This window comes from Diaphorina citri, unplaced genomic scaffold (genome assembly GCF_000475195.1).
Source record: "Diaphorina citri unplaced genomic scaffold, Diaci psyllid genome assembly version 1.1 scaffold667, whole genome shotgun sequence".
Classification (NCBI taxonomy): domain Eukaryota; kingdom Metazoa; phylum Arthropoda; class Insecta; order Hemiptera; family Psyllidae; genus Diaphorina; species Diaphorina citri.
This window is the reverse complement of record NW_007378100.1, coordinates 87,473-110,874: the sequence shown is the minus strand read 5'-3', so window position 1 is coordinate 110,874 and position 23,402 is coordinate 87,473. Positions and strand designations below refer to the sequence as shown.

Here is a 23,402-nt window from a genome sequence, read left to right as displayed (position 1 = left end):
AAGATCAGATTCGTATTTTAGCTTAACCCATCCTGTAAGGCTGTTTGCCCCTACACCTAAGCCCCTGAGTGGGCTTTTTGTGTATATTGAAAGACCAAGCTACACCGGTCCTCACAGACGAAGTTCTGCTGATAACTAGTAACTACTGCATATTGTACGTAAATTTCAAAATTTCTCTTCGCCAAGAGGAGAGTCTGAACCAATCACATTTCTCCTTGTCAAGTGAACGTTGACCTTAGTGAGAATTTGCAGTCCGAAGTCTCTGCTATCTTCATTTACTACCTTCAGCTATTTGCAAGAACCTTCAGTAAGAGAAATGGTAGGATGCACTCTGTTGCACAATTGCATCTGCTTGTTACTAAACATAGGCAAATGGCTTGTTGAATGCATCAGTTTCCAATGGATCGTTGAAGTTATGTTAGTGAGCTGGGACAACGGGTCCTACTATTAGCATGTTATGCTATCTCATTTCTTTTAGTAGTATAACCCCCATCATTTGGGCCATCAGATTACTTCACCAAGAGCGGGATTTACCTAATCAAATTGAGATCAATCCAGAATTGAAGCCAACTCCGACTTGGTAAAACCCGCGGTCTAAAGATTTGCATTCTAAATATGAGTGCAAATCTCTCGTCAAGTGGGAATCGAACGCGGGCCAATCTAAATGACAAGCGTGTGTGTTGGACCAACAGCTATTACTCAGTTTATGAGTTTAGGATTAACAACCGATGGAAGTGATTTCTATTCGTTAAAGCCCGATACACACTACTAAATGATTGGTCTGCAGACTTGTGTATTTTACAACCTTGCCTCTCCACAGGACCACAGATCGTGACGTGTATACGCGATATTTGCTCAAATTTCACTCGTTTATTCCTGAAATTGCCTGGTTAGCTTGATTGGTAACGCGTCTGCCTTGTAAGCGCTAGGTCGCGGGGTCGATTCCCGCCCGGGGGCGGATTTTATCCTCAACAGATATGTTCTCGGAACAACTGGCTCCTCTCGTGTCTTCCTTCTCTTTTTGTTTGCGGGACGATAAGACCTTAGCAGTTACAGCTCCGCAGTTTTAACCTCTTCAAAAGATCTAGAATTTGCTCTACTATTGCCTACAAACGTAAAACGCTCTTTTGAAAGACCCGGTTAGGAGACGTGTGATTTCTATTTTAAGTTCTAAGAAATACAGTTCCAGTCAGGTCTATAATGAACCGGTGATGTCATTGGAATTATTTTATGTACTTATGTCATTTCTCCTTTGATAGATAGTTTTAGTTCGTTCGTTCGATTCTCATGTCATATCCTGAGATTCTGTGTCCACACATTCAAACAATTCTGTCATTTAATATGTAGTCTTTAGGAGTTTCTTGGGGACTTTTAGATATTTTACATTCAAACACTTTAAGTCCAGAATTATCTCTTCAATAGAACCTTTTTACTTCCCTTATTCTATAGGAAGGAAAGTAATGTAATCGAGTCAAATTTTCCTGGTCAGTTTTTAGTGTCAAAACACGTTTTGAGGTCCCTAGAGCCTAAATCCAAAGTTTCAGCCATTGGTCCGTGTGTCTGTCTGTCCTTCTGTCTATCTGTAAACAAAACATCTCGAGAACGGTAAGAGCTAGAGATTTGAAATTTGGCATGCAGCTGTCAAATGTGACAAGGATGCGACACGATGTAAAATTGATATGTACAGAGACAGTGACAGTTTCTTTACATGATCAAGTACCAAGCTCAGTTCCTCAGACAAGTACACAAGTTGAAACTTTGAACGGTACACGTAGAGTTTTTACACTAAAGCAGACTGAAGCATTTCATTTCTCAACTGATTCAGTGATTCTACGAACTTCCAGACTCCATGACTCATACTTGACTCACATCTCACATGGCGGGTAATTTCTCAATCCTTATGCTCTACAAATATCCCCTCTCATCAATACCTGTGTAATATTCTCGACAATACAGGAACAATTCTGCACTTCTGCAGTCATATGCTGCCCGCTAATCATCAATACCTGTCTAATATTCTCGACAACACTGGAAAATATTGGTCCAAAACCAACGTTTGCAGTCCACATGTTCCTTTTTAGCTGGTAGGATTCAACTGATACAATAAAACGGAACGTGTAGATCCGCCTTTAGGACAAAACTGTTTCTCAGTTTGCTCAGATAACTCAGATTGTGCCGAGATTCGATGAAAAGATTTGATTTGATGAAAAGATCATCGAGATTATCGTATGAGATACGTACCAGCATCTTGCTTATTCCTCATGTAACAGCATCATAAGTGTGCTTATACTTCATCGACAGCTCAATTACTATCACCGATTTTATTATTACTATCAGTGATTATTGAGCGCACAACATGATCGCGACCATCAAGTAGGATTTTGTCTCCCAATATGTACAAAAGAACGCCCAAAAAGATCATTTAAGATAGAGGGCCACGTGTCACGTCCGTCGCTTCGCTTATATTGAAAATTGAGAAACAACAGTAACACTAAATAAAAGAGACTGAAAAAGTCCACTTAAAAACGAAGGAAAATTCTTCGTTTTCTAAAGCCCTGCTACACTGACTATGATCCAAAGGATGTTTCCAAGGAATACATAAAGCACATTCCTTAAAAAATACTAAGTACCTAATTTCAGGGAATATGTAAACAAGAAGTGGTCTTTATTAGATTGCATTTGAGCCGTACTTCTTTCTGTGTAGTCCTCGAGGGAAATGAGTCTCTCTTCAATACTAACGGAATTTCAGGGAAAATGTAAACAAGAAGTGAGTGGTCTTTATTAGATTGCATTTGAGCCGTACTTCTTTCTGTGTAGCCCCGAGGGAAGTGGCTCTCTCAAATGAGCAACATAACACTCAATGTGTTAAAATTAATCCTTAATACGTGAGTAGTCCATACGTCTGTTAATTCTGTTATGTTATCATGTGTTATTTTATACTATTAATTATCACTCAGCAAGACCTCGATAAATTGGATCAATTATTATCTGAGCGTAATATTTACTCTCTCATTAGACTCATCTCCTGTTACATAAGCCCCTGATTAAAGATATCGTCACCTAGTTAAAGATATCGTCACCTAGTTAAAGATATAAGCCCCTGGTTAAAGATGTAGTCACCTAGTTAAGGATATAGTCACCTAGTTTAGGATATCGTCACCTAGTTAAGTATATAGGCACCTAGTTAAAGATATAGTCACCTAGTTAAGGATGTCGTCACCTAGTTAAGGATATCGTCACCTAGTTTTTACCATATCGTCACCTAGTTAAAGATATAAGCCCCTGGTTAAAGATATAGTCACCTAGTTAAGGATATAGTCACCTAGTTAAGGATATCGTCCTAGTTTTTACCTATCCTGTTTCCTTTGGGTCGATAAGCGTGTCGCACGCTTTCCTTCCCCGTAGTCTATTCGCATTTCCCCATCCACCATTCATCAATAGGAAATAGACGAATAGTTATACGAGCTTCGTTTCCCTTCTCATATTTCAACACAGCATTACGACTTACAAGTAGGTGCCTATAATGACTGCATTCATTTATATCCAACCCAATATATTTTTTTTAAAGAGGTTTGACAGAGGGAACTGTAACTGCTATGGTCTTATCGTCCCGAAATCGAAGAGAGAAGGAAGACAGGATATGAGAAAGCCAGCCGTTCCGAGAACGAACATTATCCCATCAGGATAAAATCCGCCCCGCGCGGGAATCGAACCCGCGGCCTAGCGCTTACAAGGCAGACGCACTACAAATTAAGCTAACTAGGCTGGCACCCAATATTCTTACTCGTGTCTCGGGAATTTAAATCAGTAGTGAATCTGGAGAGCCTCTTCACAGAAAAACCACCTTTAAAGATGAACCTTGAAAAATTTGGAGGCATCAGTAAAAACAGCTCAACGTGTGCTACAAGCTATAAAGTTCATATTATTTGTAGAAGTACTCAAGCGAACCCTCAACCTACAATACTCCAACCCTCGACCCGTTGGACGACCAAGAAACACATGGGAAGATGGTGTCAGGGAATCTCTCGAATCCATTGGAATCCGACAAGATTGGCAGACCATCGCCCAGGACAGACAAGAATGGAGAAGGCTGGTGGGGGAGGTCAAGGACCCTCGCGGTCTGTGAAGACCCTGGAGTAAGTAAGTAAGTACTCAAGAGAGTTATGACAGGGGTAAAAATTTCCGCCGCTTACATTACTTTAATACCCTTAGGCAAGGAAAGTAAAAAGAGGCGAAATGGTTCCTGATTAATGAAGTAAACTGAGCTGAGGCCGGAACATGGCTTGGCGCACTACCCTGCCTAGGTTGAAGCGTGTGTACCATAGGCTTTAGAATAACCAACACGAAATCGGCAAGATTATTTGTGAATATTACAATACTCGCAACGTAGTCATGTGCCCATGTGGTTGGAATCAATTGATTTCCTAAGAATAGTAAAGAACAAATATTGGATATAATGCAACATTGCACGGTGAATTACAGTCGTATGATGTCAATAACGAGGCGTAACTTAACCAGTGACGGAGATAGTCGCAAACAAAATCCCGTAGAATATCCATTGCGTGAGTCAAAATATAACAGACATACAAACAAACGAACGAACGACCAAACAAACCAACCCAACAAAGAAACAAAAAAAAAAAAAAAAAAAAAAATAGTCGATATTAATTTTTAAAACATACCCGTAGGTAGGAACAACTATCTGTTATTGGTGCACATTAAAAAAGTCCAGTAAAGCCATGTTACATGTAGTAAATTTTACAATAGCCGAACAGGTCAGAAGAGCCTCTTTACCCCAGCATAGAGCTATTATTATAGTCAATACAAAATACCTCGGCTGGGATTGAACCCACACCCTGCGATTTACCAGACAGTCGGAAGTCGCAAGAAAGTACGAAGTTTTTTAGAGAACGAAGACCAGTTTTGTTGAAAGTTAAGAACCCACACCCCACACCCTGCGATTTACCAGACAGTCGCAAGAAAGTACGAAGTTTTTTAGAGAACGAAGACCTGTTTTGTTGAAAGTTAAAAAGACTTATCGCGAACCTCATTCTACTTGGCAAATGTCTTACTCATATTACTCATTGAAGAATGTAAATTTGTATTGAATACATTGCTTGATAGGGGCAATAAGAGGCCAGGACTGCCTTCACATACAAACAAAGATACACCAAGGTCGTTGGGTTCATGTTGACTCTTGGCTTCAAGTTGAAACTCATCCTCAATTCCTTCGGTCTGAGGTCTAAGGTCCTCTGCAGAAAGAATTTGCTAGAGTGGTTCTTAAAATTCGCGATTCACATCTCATATACACACTTTCCTCAAAGTTTGCATCTTGGGGACATAAGATTTTCTCCAAGAAAGGCGACTTTAGTAACCCTAGAAAGAGATTTTTGTGAGGTTCTGATATGTTGGTTTTTTGTTTGGTGTTAATTGATGGTTTTTTAGGATAAAAAAAAATTATAGGTAATGAAGTATTTGTAACAAAGTCTCATAATTTTGAGTCCTTTCTTACGAATAAGTAAGTTTTTATTTCTTCTCATTATTTCATTACTCGGAAAGTGTAGGGGCAACCTATCCTTTAGGGCTGTTTGCCCCCTACATCTAAGCCTCGGAACTCGGAAAGTGTAGGGGCAACCTATCCTTTAGGGCTGTTTGCCCCCTACATCTAAGCCTCGGAACTCGGAAAGTGTAGGGGCAACCTATCCTTTAGGGCTGTTTGCCCCCTACATCTAAGCCTCGGAACTCGGAAAGTGTAGGGGCAACCTATCCTTTAGGGCTGTTTGCCCCCTACACCTAAGCCTCGGAACTCGGAAAGTGTAGGGGCAACCTATCCTTTAGGGCTGTTTGCCCCCTACACCTAAGCCTCGGAACTCGGAAAGTGTAGGGGCAACCTATCCTTTAGGGCTGTTTGCCCCCTACACCTAAGCCTCGGAACTCGGAAAGTGTAGGGGCAACCTATCCTTTAGGGCTGTTTGCCCCCTACACCTAAGCCTCGGAACTCGGAAAGTGTAGGGGCAACCTATCCTTTAGGGCTGTTTGCCCCCTACATCTAAGCCTCGGAACTCGGAAAGTGTAGGCGCACACAGCCCTAAAAGATGGGTTCAGCATATACGAATCTTATCATTAGAACTTCATCATCCAGTATAGCATCATCTCTGTGGTCAGTTTCGGTTCAGCCAAAATAATGAACCGTGTAGCGTGTACAGAAAGGAACGCAATCACGCGACTCATTGTTGTTCAAATCAAGCGACCACGGGCCCTGTCAAGTAAATATACGAAGATGATGATCTTATTATAATGAACGTGTCAATGTCACTTTGCGAGGATTGGAAATAGAAATAGTTTGTACAAAAACACTGACGGCCCGGGTCTATTGTCTCAAGTTGCCCGGGGTCTACGGTGTCATGAGGACTTTCTATAGCTCCAAGGAACTTTGAACTGTATTTTGACTATTGTGAGCCAAATTGGCAAATCAACTCATTCAATATGGATTTTTGATGACGGGATTGGACATTTTGTGACTTGAACGGTAGGTGTGAATACTCCCATTTAATTGTCAACTTAACTTGACGGGAAAGTGATCTGCACTATAGTGCGACCCGCACTTTTCAAATCATCTAATCAAGGGATATATCTACAAATTTAATCAAGAGAGGTATCTTGGTATCTATAATCGAGGGCAAAATGGAATAGGCAACCACACTTGGGTGAAAAAAATGCACCCAAGTGTAATTTCAATGGCCATGAAAGAATCCGCTCTGATTTCATTCACTATCCAAATCTCAATGAAATTCCCTATCGAAAACATGTAGCCATCAAATCAACCGAGGTAACATGGGTCTCTTAAGATCTTCATTGAAGACAAAGGATGGTTCTTCATGGATACTATATGTACTTAAGGATAACTTGGTTCTTCATGGATACAAAGAAGAACTTAGTTCTTCATGGACTACAAAGGATAATTTGGTGTTCCATGAATACATAAAACATAATATAACTTGGTTCTCCATGGACTACAAGGCAATAGGAAATCAAACCATGCTATCAGTAACATCGTTATCAATGGTATCAGCCAGGAACATCTTGCTATTATTAGCAGGCCAGGTTCTTCCTCGTATGTGATTCACCATGGATCCTATACAGGGGTGTCCAACAGTTGGGGTACCAAAACTTACGAGGGTGATTTATTCGGGGATTTTGAAACGAATCGTTCGGTCCATCCCCCTACATCTAAGCCTCGGAACTCGGAAAGTGTAGGCGCACACAGCCCTAAAAGATGGGTTCAGCATATACGAATCTTATCATTAGAACTTCATCATCCAGTATAGCATCATCTCTGTGGTCAGTTTCGGTTCAGCCAAAATAATGAACCGTGTAGCGTGTACAGAAAGGAACGCAATCACGCGACTCATTGTTGTTCAAATCAAGCGACCACGGGCCCTGTCAAGTAAATATACGAAGATGATGATCTTATTATAATGAACGTGTCAATGTCACTTTGCGAGGACTGAAAATAGAAATAGTTTGTACAAAAACACTGATGGCCCGGGTCTATTGTCTCAAGTTGCCCGGGGTCTACGGTGTCATGAGGACTTTCTATTGCTCCAAGGAACTTTGAACTGTATTTTGACTATTGTGAGCCAAATTGGCAAATCAAGTTATTCAATATGGATTTTTGATGACGGGAATGGACATTTTATGACTTGAACGGTAGGTGTGAATACTCTTATTTAATTGTCAACTTAACTTGACGGGAAAGTGATCTGCACTATAGTGCGACTCGCACTTTTCAAATCATCTAGTCAAGGGAGGTGTCTACAATCGAGGACAAAAAGAAATGGGCATCCACACTTGGGTGAAGAAAATGCACTCAATTGTACATATATTTAACAAAATGAAGCCAATGGCTGGGCATGAAAGAATTCGCTCTCATTTCATTCAATATCCTGAACTCGATGAAATTCCCTATCGGAAACATGTTGCCATCAAATCAACCGAGGTAACACAGGTCTCACAAGATCTTCATTGAAGACAAAGGATGGTTCTTCATGGATACTATATGTACTTAAGGATAACTTGGTTCTTCATGGATACAAAGAAGAACTTAGTTCTTCATGGACTACAAAGGATAATTTGGTGTTCCATGAATACATAAAACATAATATAACTTGGTTCTCCATGGACTACAAGGCAATAGGAAATCAAACCATGCTATCAGTAACATCGTTATCAATGGTATCAGTCAGGAACATCTTGCTATTATCAGCAAGCCAGGTTCTTCCTCGTATGTGATTCACCATGGATCCTATACATATACAGGGTGTCCAACAGTTGGGGTACCAAAACTTACGAGGGTGATTTATTCGGGGATTTTGAAACGAATCGTTTGGTCCATTTTTTCGCCTTGAATCGAGAAATTTTTACGAAATCCCTTTCAGAGACCCTTTCAGAATACGTCCTTTATTGGGCTGAAATAAGCCTTTTTTTTCAAAAAAACTATGGACAGAGATCCCCAGAAATCCTCAATTTGAACTACCAGGGTTCTCAGTGTCATATAAAAAAGCACTCATCTTTTGTAGCTCAAATTCAGAGCATTTGCGGACCTCTCAAAGAAAAAATAGGCATAGAGAAATCTCGTTTTAACCTAACGAATGACGCCTTCAAATGAGGTATACGTTAACTTTCGGCCACCCTGTATCCCAATTCGACGCCCAAGATTTTCTCTGATTCATCACACGGGGAGAGATTACTGCGGGAGTGTGATGTGTGAGAAGCGAGCAACTTCCTCCGAGATAGAGAACCCATTGTGTTCGGGGGGATAATTATTAACTGTTCTGGATTTTAATTGTTGCACAACGAGACACAATTAATGCCAGGGTGCTGCGCTGGTTCTTAGCGATTGTTATACCGAACAGCTGAGAAGTAACAATTGGTATGAACAAAGCTAGCAGATTAGTGAAAGAAAGGAGACTATAGTAATTATCTAATGGTAATTACAGTCGAACCTGGATAAACGAGACCTGGATAAACGAGAAACCTGGATAAACAAGAAATTTTCAAATCCCCTTCATTTTCGGGCCAAAAACCTGGTTTAACGAGAAAATAAAACCTCTATAAACGAGAAAATGGCCCCTTTTTTGCTAAGTCCCACGCTCATATAAACAAGGCAAAAAGGACCTCTATAAACGAGAATTCAAATCTCCGAACCTCTGTAAACGAGAAAATGTCAACTTTTTCTGTCTTTGTCTATTTTTTCAAACTGTAGCGCTTCGCGAGAGTTATGTGGGTAACACCCTACATATCTAAAATACCTCTAGGTAAAAGCCATTAGTATAAATACATCTGTTGTCCTTGCACTAAGGTCAAGTTATGTGGGTAGGACCCTGCATTACTGAAATACCTTTAAGTTGAAAGCCACTTGTATAAATACCTACAGTTGTCCCTGCACTAAGGTTGGGTTATGTGGGTAACACCCTACATATCTAAAATACCTCTAGGTAAAAGCCATTTTTGGATTTTTCTGACCTCTCTAAACGAGAAATTGTTCTAACTTGTTTAAATCTGTCGGTACATTTCATGAACGTGTCTACTTTACTATTTGACTCTACTAATAACCTCTATAAACGAGAAAAAGTTATATGAAACCTCTTTAAACGAGAAACTCCTTAAACGAGAAACCTCTTTAAACGAGAAAAATGACCTAGTCCCTTGGGTTCTCGTTTATCCAGGTTCGACTGTATTAGTATTACGTCCCGTTTAGTCAACCTCAGTGGTGGCTAGGGTGGTAGACTTGTGGATCTGGAGGTTGGGGTTTAGGTTACAAGTCAGGTTTGAAAATTTAACGAGGTGCAATCGGGGACCGACAAGCATTTACTTATGCTTAAAACAATTGAAAATTCTTTTATTGTGCTCGTTCCACCCGTTCCATTTGCATTGTATTTAAATTCGACGGTAGTATGGCAACTTTAGTTAAAGCGAGATTTCAATTTTTAAACAGATACCTACAGACTGTCACCCAAACGAAGAAACAAAACACATTATTTCCAGACTCATGCAAATAAAGAAAACTTTCACCACTTTACAAATTATACCCTTGCCCTGTAAAAAGCACATTGGATTAAATGTCTGTAAGTGTAAGTACTAAGTATGCTACAATTGCTGCACTGAAGCATACTTCAAAACGATCTCAATGGACGGTTGACATGAGGCAAAATGCTTCAAATGTGTATTTTGCATCAAATTTAAATGGTTTTGGCGTTTGAGCATGTTACAACTGTTACATGTTGCCTCAAAACTATATATCTCAATTGACGCACTTGCAACATGCTTGAAATATGTATTGTGCATTTGTGCATTAAATTTAAATGGCCTTGAGACTCTTGGACATGTTACATGTTGTCTTGAAGCATACTTCAGTGTAGCGCCCTAATGCGAAAGCTGTTCCGGAGGACAATATAAAAAGAGGAAAAAAAGGACAAGACGCCTTACCTTCTTGTACAGTTTGATCCAGGTGAGATCGCCCCGACTGTCGGCATATTGCAGGCCAAAGAACCACACCTCTCGAAGGCCGATGGTCTTCACCGTCTGGTCAAACAACTGTTTGCCTGTGGTCGTATGTTGGATGGCAAACTCCAACTCGGCATCCATGGTCGTCACACGGACGTTCATCTGGAAATAAGGTAAAGATAGTTAAAGATCTTTAAGAAAAGATTTTTTCTACATAACATAGAATAGTTTACGTATGCAGATTTTTCTGGGGCAAATTATTTTTCAACTCGTGATACGGGCAATTACATTTCAATTCCTGATACGCGAGCTCAAGTGATAAACACACAAGAAGTAATAATTCATAATCGATAAATTCCTGGAATCCGAACGCATTAGTGGCACTGGCACACACCTTACAGGCCTAATAATTTTATTGATACACCTAGCCCAGGATGCCTACAAAAATGTAGGCAAGACCTTCTCTACATTACCTTCAACCAGAATTTAACAACCGACAACTCAGATTTGATTAATATCGTCAGTCGGGTTATTATAAAACCTCGTAACTATCTACAGGGTGCCCAAAAGTTAACGTAACAAAATTGAAGGGGTGATCCATTGGGTTAAAAAAACAAACATTTTCCCTCTATGAACGGGGGGGGGGGGTTAGCAAATGATCACAATTTAAGTAGATAGTACAACTTAGGTGTGCCTTAAAATGGCACTGCTCCTAAAATGCCCCATCTTGGAAAGCGTATATATTTGACATTGTGGTGACATGTCTAGTTTTTTAGGCGCTACTGTAGCTCAAAAAGCATTTCCACAACTCTGTTAATTTTAACCCAATAAATCCCTCTTTAAGTTTGTTGGTAAATTATGTTGGTATTGGTACGTTATTTTTGGACACTCTGTATATCTGTAGATACTGCACTTGTAATCAATAATTGCAGGCACTTCCTATCCTACTAACACACTAGCGCAACTACCAACATTCAGGTAATGTAAATAAAGTAGTAGCTGCCTTAATTAGTTTCCATTAAATAGTAGGTATCCATCGTAGGAATTTTAAAAGGTTTTGTTCCAAAAATTCAAGTCATGAAAATTTTCAGTAAAATGAACGGATTGGTACTAAAACATAATGTAGATACCAGGACCTAATAATTGTTGTTCGATTGTTCCACAAATAGGTAATTTAATTGAATTCCCACAGCCTCAAAAATAAATCAGCTTTTTAAAAACGTGTATGGTTTGGTCAAATACTTTTCGTCTGGTAAACAGGAGGGCGTGGATTCGATCGTGAGGCAAAGAATTTCGTTTGGTTTGACAGCATTATTTGAGCATTTGATCACAATAACAGAGATAGCCTACTAGCTCTTCTTTGTTTGTCTGCTTTGTCTTGGCTTTTTTTTTTTTTTTTTTTTTTTTTTTTTTTTTTTTTTTTTTTTGTTCTCTGCTTTATCGACATCCCGTCATTGTTCCTAAAGTTATACCTACCTATTCTTGACCTAGTTCTTTAGCTCTATCAGTTTTCCTTTTAGATGTTTTGAAAATATAAAATTATAAACCAACAACTCCAATGGCTTTTAACTCTTGGTGAAAAGGCCGATGACCGATTTTTTCTTAACCATAAAGGTCTAGTACTTGACGCGATTAACTTCGGAAGATGGATTCTCCTATTTTTCTTCCTTTTCTTGTTGTTACAGACCTCCGTTGTTACAGTTCCCTCTAGTACAAAAATTTCTTTTACTTCTTCCCTCTTTCCAATTTTATCCAATATCTTTTCCGTGTAGTACACAGTACTATCTTTTCTGTGTAGTACACAGTAACAGACAACACACTTTTTCACCTGCTGCTAACGTCATTCAATGACTGGTTACTTCAATCTCCATTTCATCATTATTGGCGGAGATTTGTTCTAAGAACGTCAGTGTTCTCTCTACGTCAGTTGTACATCTTACTTGTCAAGACAAATATTGAGTCTTACGTTCTTACGTCTTGCGTGTAACATGGAAGGTTTTAGCACTTTGTATCACCGAGCAAACAGACAAACACATTACGGTCAAACCTCAACTATTGAGAAACTGATGGTTAGCTAGATATTTGAGAAAATGTTCAAGGTCCCTTGAATTTTGGTTAAATAAAAAAAAAACCCTCTTTAAATGAGAAACTCTTAAAAAAAGGGCAAAAGCTTTATTTTTGAGAAAATCACCCCTCCGGTGTATTTTCTCAGTGTTAGTGTCCAATCATCAGGAGTTGGAGAAAAAAATAGTGGATTCTTTGAATCCTAAATAATTCAGGTTTGACTGTACAAACTCTATGTATCTGAAACTGTAGATAGTTACGAGGTTTTATAATAACCCGACTGACGATATTAATCAAATCTGAGTTGTCGGTTGTTAAATTCTGGTTGAAGGTAATGTAGAGAAGGTCTTGCCTACATTTTTGTAGGCATCCTGGGCTAGGTGTATCAATAAAATTATTAGGCCTGTAAGGTGTGTGCCAGTGCCACTAATGCGTTCGGATTCCAGGAATTTATCGATTATGAATTATTACTTCTTGTGTGTTTATCACTTGAGCTCGCGTATCAGGAATTGAAATGTAATTGCCCGTATCACGAGTTGAAAAATAATTTGCCCCAGAAAAATCTGCATACGTAAACTATTCTATGTTATGTAGAAAAAATCTTTTCTTAAAGATCTTTAACAATCTTTTACTTTATTTCCAGATGAACGTCCGTGTGACGACCATGGATGCCGAGTTGGAGTTTGCCATCCAACATACGACCACAGGCAAACAGTTGTTTGACCAGACGGTGAAGACCATCGGCCTTCGAGAGGTGTGGTTCTTTGGCCTGCAATATGCCGACAGTCGGGGCGATCTCACCTGGATCAAACTGTACAAGAAGGTAAGGTGTCCGAACAACTAACTAGTTTGCTTCGGGTTCTAAAAGCTTTTTAAAGGCGTGTCCACACATAGTCGACGGGCCATCGATCGATGTCGCCACGTCCACACTACCTCGACAACATAGATTTTCCTCCTCGATCGATGGCCGGTAAAGTGTGTACCGGGTGGTCTAACATGAACTTACTTTCTCCCCCTTTAATCCATATGCTTTTCGTAAGGACAAGGGTAAATAATTGTAAAGTGGTGAAAGTTTCTTAAGTTTCGTTTCTTTTGCATGCGTCTGGAGATAAAGTGTTCTGTTTCTTCCCTTGGTGACAGTCTGACTCTGTATAAAAATTGAAATCTCGCTAAAACTGAAGTTACCATACTACCGTTGAATTTACTGCAATGCAAATGCATAAAAGGTTGAACGAGCATAATAAAGGCATTTCAATTGTTTTAAACTTAAACATGATAGCTTGTCACGAATGTCGGTCCTCGATTACATATCGTTAAATTTTCTAACCTGATTTGGAACTTGAACCGCCATTTTTTTGTCGGTCGTAAAGTCACCGGGTGGGGCTCTTCCCCTTCTTCCAGAAATCAAGGAAAATTCTGTTTTATCTACCAGATGGGGAGGAAAATGTTGGGACGATATAGGATTTTAGGCGAAAGGATGTTAGGTTTTATGGATTATTTTGCAATTCGCAATAAATTTCTATAATCATTATTACTGTAGGTATTCTTTTGTATGCAGAAAAATATCTGGTCTACTGTTGTGGTTAGTTATTTTACTTTCTAAATACCTGCGAGTTTAATATGAAACAATGCCTCAGGTTAGGGTTGCTCCGAGGTAAATTTTGGAATGCTAGGTTTGTCCAATATCTACAGATAGGATTTTGTGTAGTCTTTCGTAATTTGCAATAATTTAATTTAAGTAATTTTAGAAAATACTTACCAATCTAAATCTTGTGACGTCACACATATTTCTTTTATGGACTGAAATGTTTCTGTGGCTTCTGATTGGTGAAATGTTGCTGGAAGACTCAGACCATTGGATTATTATGTTGAAAAGCTTCAAATTCACAACAAAATGATGGTCCTTAAGTAACTGAGTTGTTATCTTGTTATGAGTGTTATTGACCGCCCCGAGACTCGAACCCTTTCGTCTATTTACCCCGTTTACCTGTGAAGAAGCCACACACCCATGTTTTGCTCCCAAGGCTCAAGTAATCCGGATTAAAGTGGTTGGAAGAGTTCTTTTCATTTTATTTTGTCCACTAATTCTTTTAAAAGTTGCTGTATTGTCGAGGCCTATTAAAGCCGACAAAAATGTCGCTCAGTGAGCCCGAAAAAAAATCACTTCAAGGTTTGACGAAAGGCATAGGTAATCCCAGAAATTCGACAGCAAAGCTTTACAATTTGCAAGCAGGATTAACTGTTATCAGTGTCCATCATATCTTGTCCATCCAGAAAAAAGCAGTCAGGATGTCCGAGTCAGTAGCAGGCAAAAGGTCTAACTCTGTGCAGGAGACAGAAACTTAAAATGCTGTTTATAAGACTATCAGTCGTAGTCGTGCTGTCAGCCTAGTTGGCTTGATTGGTAGCGAGTCCGTCTTGTAAGCGCTAGGCCGCGGGCTCAATTCCCGCCCGGGGCGAATTTTATCATTTTATCCTGAAAAGATAAGGTTCGTTCTCGGAACGGTTGGCTTTCTCCTATCCTGTCTTCCTTCTTTCTTCGATTTCGGGACGACGAGAGCTTAGCAGTTACAGTTCCCTCTATCGAAAATATTAAAAAAAAGTCGTGCTACTGGTCATTGGATGAATCTGAACAAACAACATCGTGTGAGAAGTAACATTGAGATTTCACCATTTCATTACCTAGTTTTCAATAACCTATTACACAGGTTCAAGCAAAACAAATTTACCCAACTAGACCTTAGTGCCTTACCATTACCAAACAGGTTGAGGTATCTACAATATCTACTAATGAGGTCCATGCAGTTCTGATTATGAGAGTTAAATTTATCTTGGATTTCAATTCAGCAAAGAAGTAAGCTTGGGGTTTTGATATTTTTAAATCGCAGAAATGCATGGAATGGAATATGTAATACACCACCGAGGTAGGTAGCGCCTTGACCACTACACCACCGAGGTAGGTAGCGCCTTGACCACTACACCACCGAGGTAGGTATTCCATACCTCGGCTGGGATTGAACCCACGCCCTCCTGTTTACCAGGCGAGCGCCTTGACCACTACACCATTGAGGATAAAATTCCATACCTCGGCTGGGATTGAACCCACGCCCTCCTGTTAACCAGGCGAGCGCCTTGACCACTATACAGCCGACGCAGGTATTTCACCACCGAGGCAGGTGATCCATGGTCCAATTAAAGGTACAGAATTTGGTAAGGGAATATTTTACCCGACTAGATTTTCAGAGGACAATATGATTATGCATCTGTGATATGGTTTATTAATTTACTTCGTCGTCGTCCCCTTTGGGTTTACAATGTGGACGTACTGTAGACGATGTCGATGTTGTCGATCGACCTCAGTGTGGCCGCCACACGCCCTTGAGTACAATATTAAAATGTATCTAGGATCGAATTTGATGGGCCATTATTATTAATGATGATCCGCAGATGTAAAAATAAATAATTATCACTACTTACTCTATCAGTCTGTACACCCATCAAATCCCATCATTACGATTTTCAAATACATGAGTTTGTGCAGTCAAACCTGGGTTATTTGGAACTCAAGAGACCGATTGGTTCATCTTTATCTGTGTCCAGCCAAAAAATTCCATCATTACGATTTTCAAATACATGAGTTTGTTCAGTCAAACCTGGGTTATTTGGAACTCAAGAGACCGATTGGTTTATCTGTGTACAGCCAAAAAATCCTATCATTACGCTTTTCAGATACCTAGAGTTTGTACAGATGTACAGTCAAACCTGGATTATTTGGGATTCAAAGAATCCACTATTTTTTTTCTCCAACTCCTGATGATTGGACACTAACACTGAGAAAATACACCGGAGGGGTGATTTTCTCAAAAATAAAGCTTTTGCCCTTTTTTTAAGAGTTTCTCATTTAAAGAGGGTTTTTTTTTTATTTAACCAAAATTCAAGGGACCTTGAACATTTTCTCAAATATCTAGCTAACCATCAGTTTCTCAATAGTTGAGGTTTGACCGTAATGTGTTTGTCTGTTTGCTCGGTGGTACATAGTGCTAAAACCTTCCATGTTACACGCAAGACGTAAGAACGTAAACTCAATATTTGTCTTGACAAGTAAGATGTACAACTGACGTAGAGAGAACACTGACGTTCTTAGAACAAATCTCCGTCAATAATGATGAACTGGAGATATGAAGTAACCAGTCATTGAATGACGTTAGCAGCAGGTGGAAAAGTGTGTTGTCTGTTACTTACTGTGTACTACACAAAAAAGATATTGGATAAAATTGGAAAGAGGGAAGAAGTGAAAGAAATTTTTGTAATAGAGGGAACTGTAACAACAAGAAAAGGAAGAAAAATAGGGCAATCCATCTTCCGAAGTTAATCGCGTCAAGTACTAGACCTCTATGGTTAAGAAAAAATCGGTTCTCGGCCTTTTCACCAAAAGTTAAAAGCCATTGGAGTTGTTGGTTTATATTTTCAAAACATCTAAAAGGAAAACTGATAAGAGAGGTAAAGAACTAAAAAAAAAAAAAAAAAAAAAAAAAAAAAAACAAAATAAAAAAACAAGACAAAGCAGACAAACAAAGAAGACCTAGTAGGCTATCTCTGTTATTGTGATCAAATGCTCAAATAATGTTGTCAAACCAAACGAAATTCTGCCTCACGATCGAATCCACGCCCTCCTGTTTACCAGACGAAAAGTATTTGACCAAACCTGATTTATTTAAAAAGCAAAAAAAAAAAAAAAAAAAAAAAAAAAAAAAAAACCCAAGACAAAGCAGACAAACAAAGAAGAGCTAGTAGGCTATCTCTGTTATTGTGATCAAATGCTCAAATAATGCTGTCAAACCAAACGAAATTCTTTGCCTCACGATCGAATCCACGCCCTCCTGTTTACCAGACGAAAAGTATTTGACCAAACCATACACGTTTTTAAAAAGCTGATTTATTTTTGAGGCTGTGGGAATTCAATTAAATTACCTATTTGTGGAACAATCGAACAACAATTATTAGGTCCTGGTATCTACATTATGTTTTAGTACCAATCCGTTCATTTTACTGAAAATTTTCATGACTTGAATTTTTGGAACAAAACCTTTTAAAATTCCTACGATGGATACCTACTATTTAATGGAAACTAATTAAGGCAGCTACTACTTTATTTACATTACCTGAATGTTGTTACCTATTTGTGGAACAATCGAACAACAATTATTAGGTCCTGGTATCTACATTATGTTTTAGTACCAATCCGTTCATTTTACTGAAAGTTTTCATGACTTGAATTTTTGGAACAAAACCTTTTAAAATTCCTACGATGGATACCTATTATTTAATGGAAACTAATTAAGGCAGCTACTACTTTATTTACATTACCTGAATGTTAGTAGTTGCGCTAGTGTGTTAGTAGGATAGGAAGTGCCTGCAATTATTGATTACAAGTGCAGTATCTACAGATATACAGACAGGGTGTCCAAAAATAACGTACCAACATAATTTACCAACAAACTTAAAGAGGGATTTATTGGGTTAAAATTAACAGAGTTGTGCAAATGCTTTTTGAGCGAATGGCACTGCTCCTAAAATGCCCCATCTTGGAAAGCGTATATATTTGACATTGTGGTGACATGTCTAGTTTTTTAGGCGCTACTGTAGCTCAAAAAGCATTTCCACAACTCTGTTAATTTTAACCCAATAAATCCCTCTTTAAGTTTGTTGGTAAATTATGTTGGTATTGGTACGTTATTTTTGGACACAGAGGGAGGAAGCACGAGACCTCTTCGGTACCAGATGGATGATACAACAGGTGTCACCTGTGTTCCAACTCCCAGCCCAGCCTTCAATGTTTCTGTTTACAGTAGGTACAGTCATAAACATAATAATGGTAATAAAAACAATAAGTTTTAACAAACACAATGAAAGCAACTACAACTACAACTACTCGTGCATCAAAACCCCAACTTTAACTCTTGAAAGAGACCCTTGCCTGCAAAGGTGTCGGTAGGGCTAACCTTAAACTTAACAGTCTCATGTTGGTTGACTATAAAGTTTATACAAACTTTTCTCCAAGAAGTTTGACTGACCGAAGAAGCAATGAGTAATAGCGTAGGTCTTATCGTTTCAAAATCAAAGGGAGGAGACTAATAGGAAGAGAATTGTTAGATCAAGAGGAGGAATGACATTAAAAAGGTAGACGTTCCAGGAAAGGTCCTTTTTTGTTTGAGATAAATTTTATCCCGAGCGGGAATTGAACCCGCGAAATAGCGCTAACAAGACAGGCGTTTTAGCTTCCAAAATTACTAAAGCCTAGGCTGACAAAAAACATCGTTTCATCTCCGAAGAAGTGAACAATACCAACTGGGAATCCCCTCTCAATTTGTATCATTAAAACAGAACAATCAATCTCTCTCCTCTATCAACACATCATCTTATACAATATACATCATCACAAGATTCATCACTGTTAGGTTAAGTTACAGCGAGCCCCTCCTGTACTCGCACGGGTGACGGACCAAGGGGCTGTTCCAGAAAGATATCCACACACTTCGTAAAGTGCACCTTTAAAAAGACGAAAACATTACTCGGAGAAAAATTCCTTTGAAATTTTTGCACGACCATTGTAGGTTTGCGAAACAAGACATGAAATAAAAAGTAGTCTCATCACTGTTAGGTTAAGTTACAGCGAGCCCCTCCTGTACTCGCACGGGTGACGGACCAAGGGGCTGTTCCAGAAAGATATCCACACTTCGTAAAGTGCACCTTTAAAAAGACGGAAACATTACTCGGGGAAAATTCCTTTGAAATTTTTGCACGACCATTGTAGGTTTGCGAAACAAGACATGAAATAAAAAGTAGTGTGTTGTTGAGTTCAGGAACAAGGATGTGTGCGTTATTTTCAGGACCCAGGAGGACTTGAGAGGCACAACTTGTAAGTTGTTTTCCACTTGGTGACGTCATAGAAATATAAAATTCCAGTCAATTATCATCACCCAACAATCCAACCTTTTGAGTCAGGAGTGAAAATAAAAGAAGAACAATTTTTACTTTCCTTGTTCTATAGGAAAGAAAGTAATGTAATCGGGTCAAATTTTCAATGGTCAATTTTTAGAGCCCAAACACGTTTTAAGGTCCCTAGAGCCTAAATCCGAAGTTTCAGCCATTGGTCCGTGTGTGTGTGTGTGTGTGTGTGTGTCTGTCTGTAAACAAAATATCTCGAGAACGGTAAGAGCTAGAGACTTGAAATTTGGTATGTATGTAGCTGTTAAATGTGTCAAGGATGCGATACGAAACTTTTGGTTAAGACCGGTGCAACGTAATAATAATGGCCCATCAAATTCGATCCTAGATACATTTTAATATTGTACTCAAGGGCGTGTGGCGGCCACACTGAGGTCGATCGACAACATCGAGATCGTCTACAGTACGTCCACATTGTAAACCCAAAGGGGACGACGACGAAGTAAATTATTAACCATATCACAGATGCATAATCATATTGCCCTCTGAAAGAAGTCAGTCAAAGAAAAATATGCCCTTACCAAATTCTGTACCTTTAATTGGACCATGGATCACCTGCTTCGGTGGTGAAGTACCTGCGTCGGTGGTATAGTGGTCAAGGCGCTCGCGCAGTTACAGTCCCAAATTTAAAACCCCTTAAAAAAAAAAAAAAAAAAAAAAAAGACTTTAAGTAAGTACCTACCTAACGTTAGATTAGAGTACTTATGACTCGTTAGATTACAATGAAATGGAAGATACCTTAATGCAAGCCGTTTACAACCCCCGGCGACAGTTCCCCGCTACGCCACTAGGGGTCGTACGAATAGACATTAGCTATGAAGGCAGGTAGACTTCACACCGTTGATTATAGGTATTTCACGACAAACTTGTCTACTTACTTGACGCTTGCTATCTTATCAAAAACACTTGATATGAGACGCATTATACGGGGCTTCATACAAACCCTGATGACACCCAATAGGTTGAGAATTTGACCACAATAATAGTAGTAGCCTACTGCTGGAGTAAAGGGACTTTTCAGTCCTACGCGAGCAGTATAAATAAGCACTACATATTCCATTCCATGGATTTCTGCGATTTAAAATATCAAAACCCCAAGCTTACTTCTTTGCTGAATTGAAATCCAAGATAAATTTAACTCTCATAGTTAGGTATATTGTATAATCAGAACTGCATGGACCTCATTAGTAGATATTGTAGATACCTCAACCTGTTTGGTAATGGTAAGACACTAAGGTCTAGTTGGGTAACTGACACCCAATATACCAAATGACACCAATAGATATGTGGCTGAAATCAATTGAAGTGGCTGAACACCTGGGCCTACCAGTAACAGATGGGGATGGAAGAACCTGATAGGACTTTGGCTACTACAACAACAACATCACCCAATATACGGGGGGGATTCTTTTAAACCCCCTGCCCTCAACAAGAAGAGGGGGGCACACTTAAAACTTTCAGTGTAGTGAAAAAATAAAAAAAAAGTTCAGTACATGAGGTACACAATAGGGCTGCCTGGAAGAGACTGAACGACGAATCTTTTTAATGTCAAATGGCTAGGAAGTAGGAAGAAGAAGTGACAAACAAACAAAAAAGTGTAGTTTCGGACCATGTGGGTATCAGCGGCTCAGTCCTAAAATTGCATTGCCTACAGGACATTCGGAATAAAAATCGGGGGAAAACTCATGACAAGTGGGAACAGACTCTCAATCGCTCGCCTAGATATCTGCACCGTTGGAACAGGTAGACCACGTCACCAAAAACTCACAAGTAGATAGACCTTCTACCTAATACATCCCCCCTATTACATTTCAAGTACCTCGCAACATACATTTAACCTTCAATGTAGTGAAAAAAAAAAAAAAAAAAAAAAATCCAGTACATGAGGTACACAATAGGGCTGCCTGGAAGAGACTGATAAGAAAGGACGAATCTTTTTTAATGTCAAAACGCTAGGAAGTAGGAAGAAGAAGTGACAAACAAACAAAAAAGTGTAGTTTCGGACCATGTGGGTATGAGCGGCTCAGTCGTAAAATTGCATTGCCTACAGGACATTCGGAATAAAAATCGGGGGAAAACTCATGACAAGTGGGAACGGACTCTTAATCGCTCGCCTAGAGATCTGCACCGTTGGAACAGGTAGACCACGTCACCAAAAACTCACAAGTAGATAATAGACCTTCTACCTACCTATACATCCCCCCCCCCTATTACATTTCAAGTACCTCGCAACACTTTTTGTTACTTTTAAACGACCCGATAAGATAACCAGCGCTGAGTCGCTAATATAAATGGCACAGCTATAAAACTCGAGTGTTCCATAAAACTCGAGCACAGAGCAAAACCTACAGGGCCAGACTTTGGAAGGAAGCGCGCCTGCCTTGTAAGCGCTAGGTCGTGTGTTCGATTCCTGTCAAACTCCTAAAGAGATAAAATAACCAAGGATCGTTCTCGGAACGGCTTTCTTTCTCCTATCCTGTCCTCCTCTCTTCGATTTCCCCAGCACCTAAATGGGAAGTCTCGTCTCCTCGAGGCCCTGATGAGATAAAATAACCAAGGATCGTTCTCGGAACGGCTTTCTTTCTCCTATCCTGTCCTCCTCTCTTCGATTTCCCCAGCACCTAAATGGGTCTTGTCTCCTCTAGGCCCTGATAAGAGACAAACTATGAGATGGGCATGCTACGACACAGACCACACGAGTCTGTAGCAGTGCTTTCATTGTGACATAATAAAACCGGTGATAAATCTCATAAGAATACTTCCACCATGCACTGGTCATATAAAGAGTCTAGTGATAGCCAATCAGTCAATTTTAGAGTTTTGTTTCCCATATAAATATTTACCTACACAGGTAATACCAGAGTGAAAGTTGATAAGGTAGCAACTAAGATTATAAAACAAACATCACACTATAATAAAGTTGAATAAAAAAATCCAGTGTCTACAATAGTACAGTCAGCTGAAGGGTTTTTGGTTCCTCCTGCAGAGTCCTGCAAAAGTTTTGAATTTCGAAAGCAAAGAGAGAAAGAAGACAGGATAGGAGAAAGTCAGCCGTTACGAGAATGAAACCTCCGTTCAGGATGAAATCTGCCCCGAGCAGGAATTTACCTCTGAGTACGTTTTTTCTCAAGTAAATTCTCAGAACGATCTGAAGAACTTGTTCATAAATACGGGTGTCTAGTGATAGCCAATCAGTCAATTTTAGAGTTTTGTTTCCCATATAAATATTTACCTACACAGGTAATACCAGAGTGAAAGTTGATAGGTAGGTAGCAACTAAGATTATAAAACAAACATCACACTATAATAAAGTTGAATAAAAAAATCCCATGTCTACAATAGTACAGTCAGCTGAAGATTTTTTGGTTACTCTTGCAAAAGTTTTGAATTTCGAAAGCAAAGAGAGAAAGAAGACAGAATAGGAGAGTCAGCCGTTACGAGAACGAAACCTCCGTTCAGGATGAAATCTGCCCTGAGCAGGAATTGAACCCAGGACATAGTGCTTACAAGGCAGACATGCTACCCTCCAAGCTAACTAGGCTGGCTGTAAAGCAATTTATTTCTCTTCAATCAAGCAAAGGAGGATTTCCTCTTGGAACAGCTGGCTTTCTCCTATCCTATCTTCCTTCTCTTTTTGCTTTCGAAATGATAAGACACTTTAGCATTAGCAGTTACAATTTCCTCTATCAAACTTTTTTTTTGTCTTTTCAAACCCAAGTTGACTGGGCTACAAGTGGAAACATTTAACTTTACACACTTGACTATTAAATTTATTAGGTAGGTAAGTACCCAAGTTCCAAAGTATTTTGGCAGAAAATGTGGTT

At 39.3% G+C, this 23,402-nt stretch overlaps 2 protein-coding genes across 4 annotated transcripts in view; one reads left to right on the top strand and one right to left on the bottom strand.

Annotated features, from left to right (window-relative positions):
• The window catches only part of LOC103511039 (moesin/ezrin/radixin homolog 1-like), a 30,430-nt gene extending 17,001 nt beyond the window's left edge, over positions 1 to 13,429 (top strand). The window contains exon 2 of the mRNA XM_008475753.3: positions 13,214 to 13,429. Within this exon, the coding sequence (XP_008473975.1) occupies positions 13,214 to 13,414 (201 nt within the window). The 3' untranslated portion in view covers positions 13,415 to 13,429. The remainder of the gene's footprint in view (positions 1 to 13,213) is intronic.
• LOC113468180 (moesin/ezrin/radixin homolog 1-like) overlaps positions 10,411 to 23,402 on the bottom strand; it is a 24,547-nt gene continuing 11,555 nt past the window's right edge. For all 3 annotated transcript variants that reach the window (XM_026824921.1, XM_026824920.1, XM_026824919.1), the window contains one exon: positions 10,411 to 10,668. In XM_026824921.1, the coding sequence (XP_026680722.1) occupies positions 10,426 to 10,668 (243 nt within the window). In that variant the 3' untranslated portion in view covers positions 10,411 to 10,425. The remainder of the gene's footprint in view (positions 10,669 to 23,402) is intronic.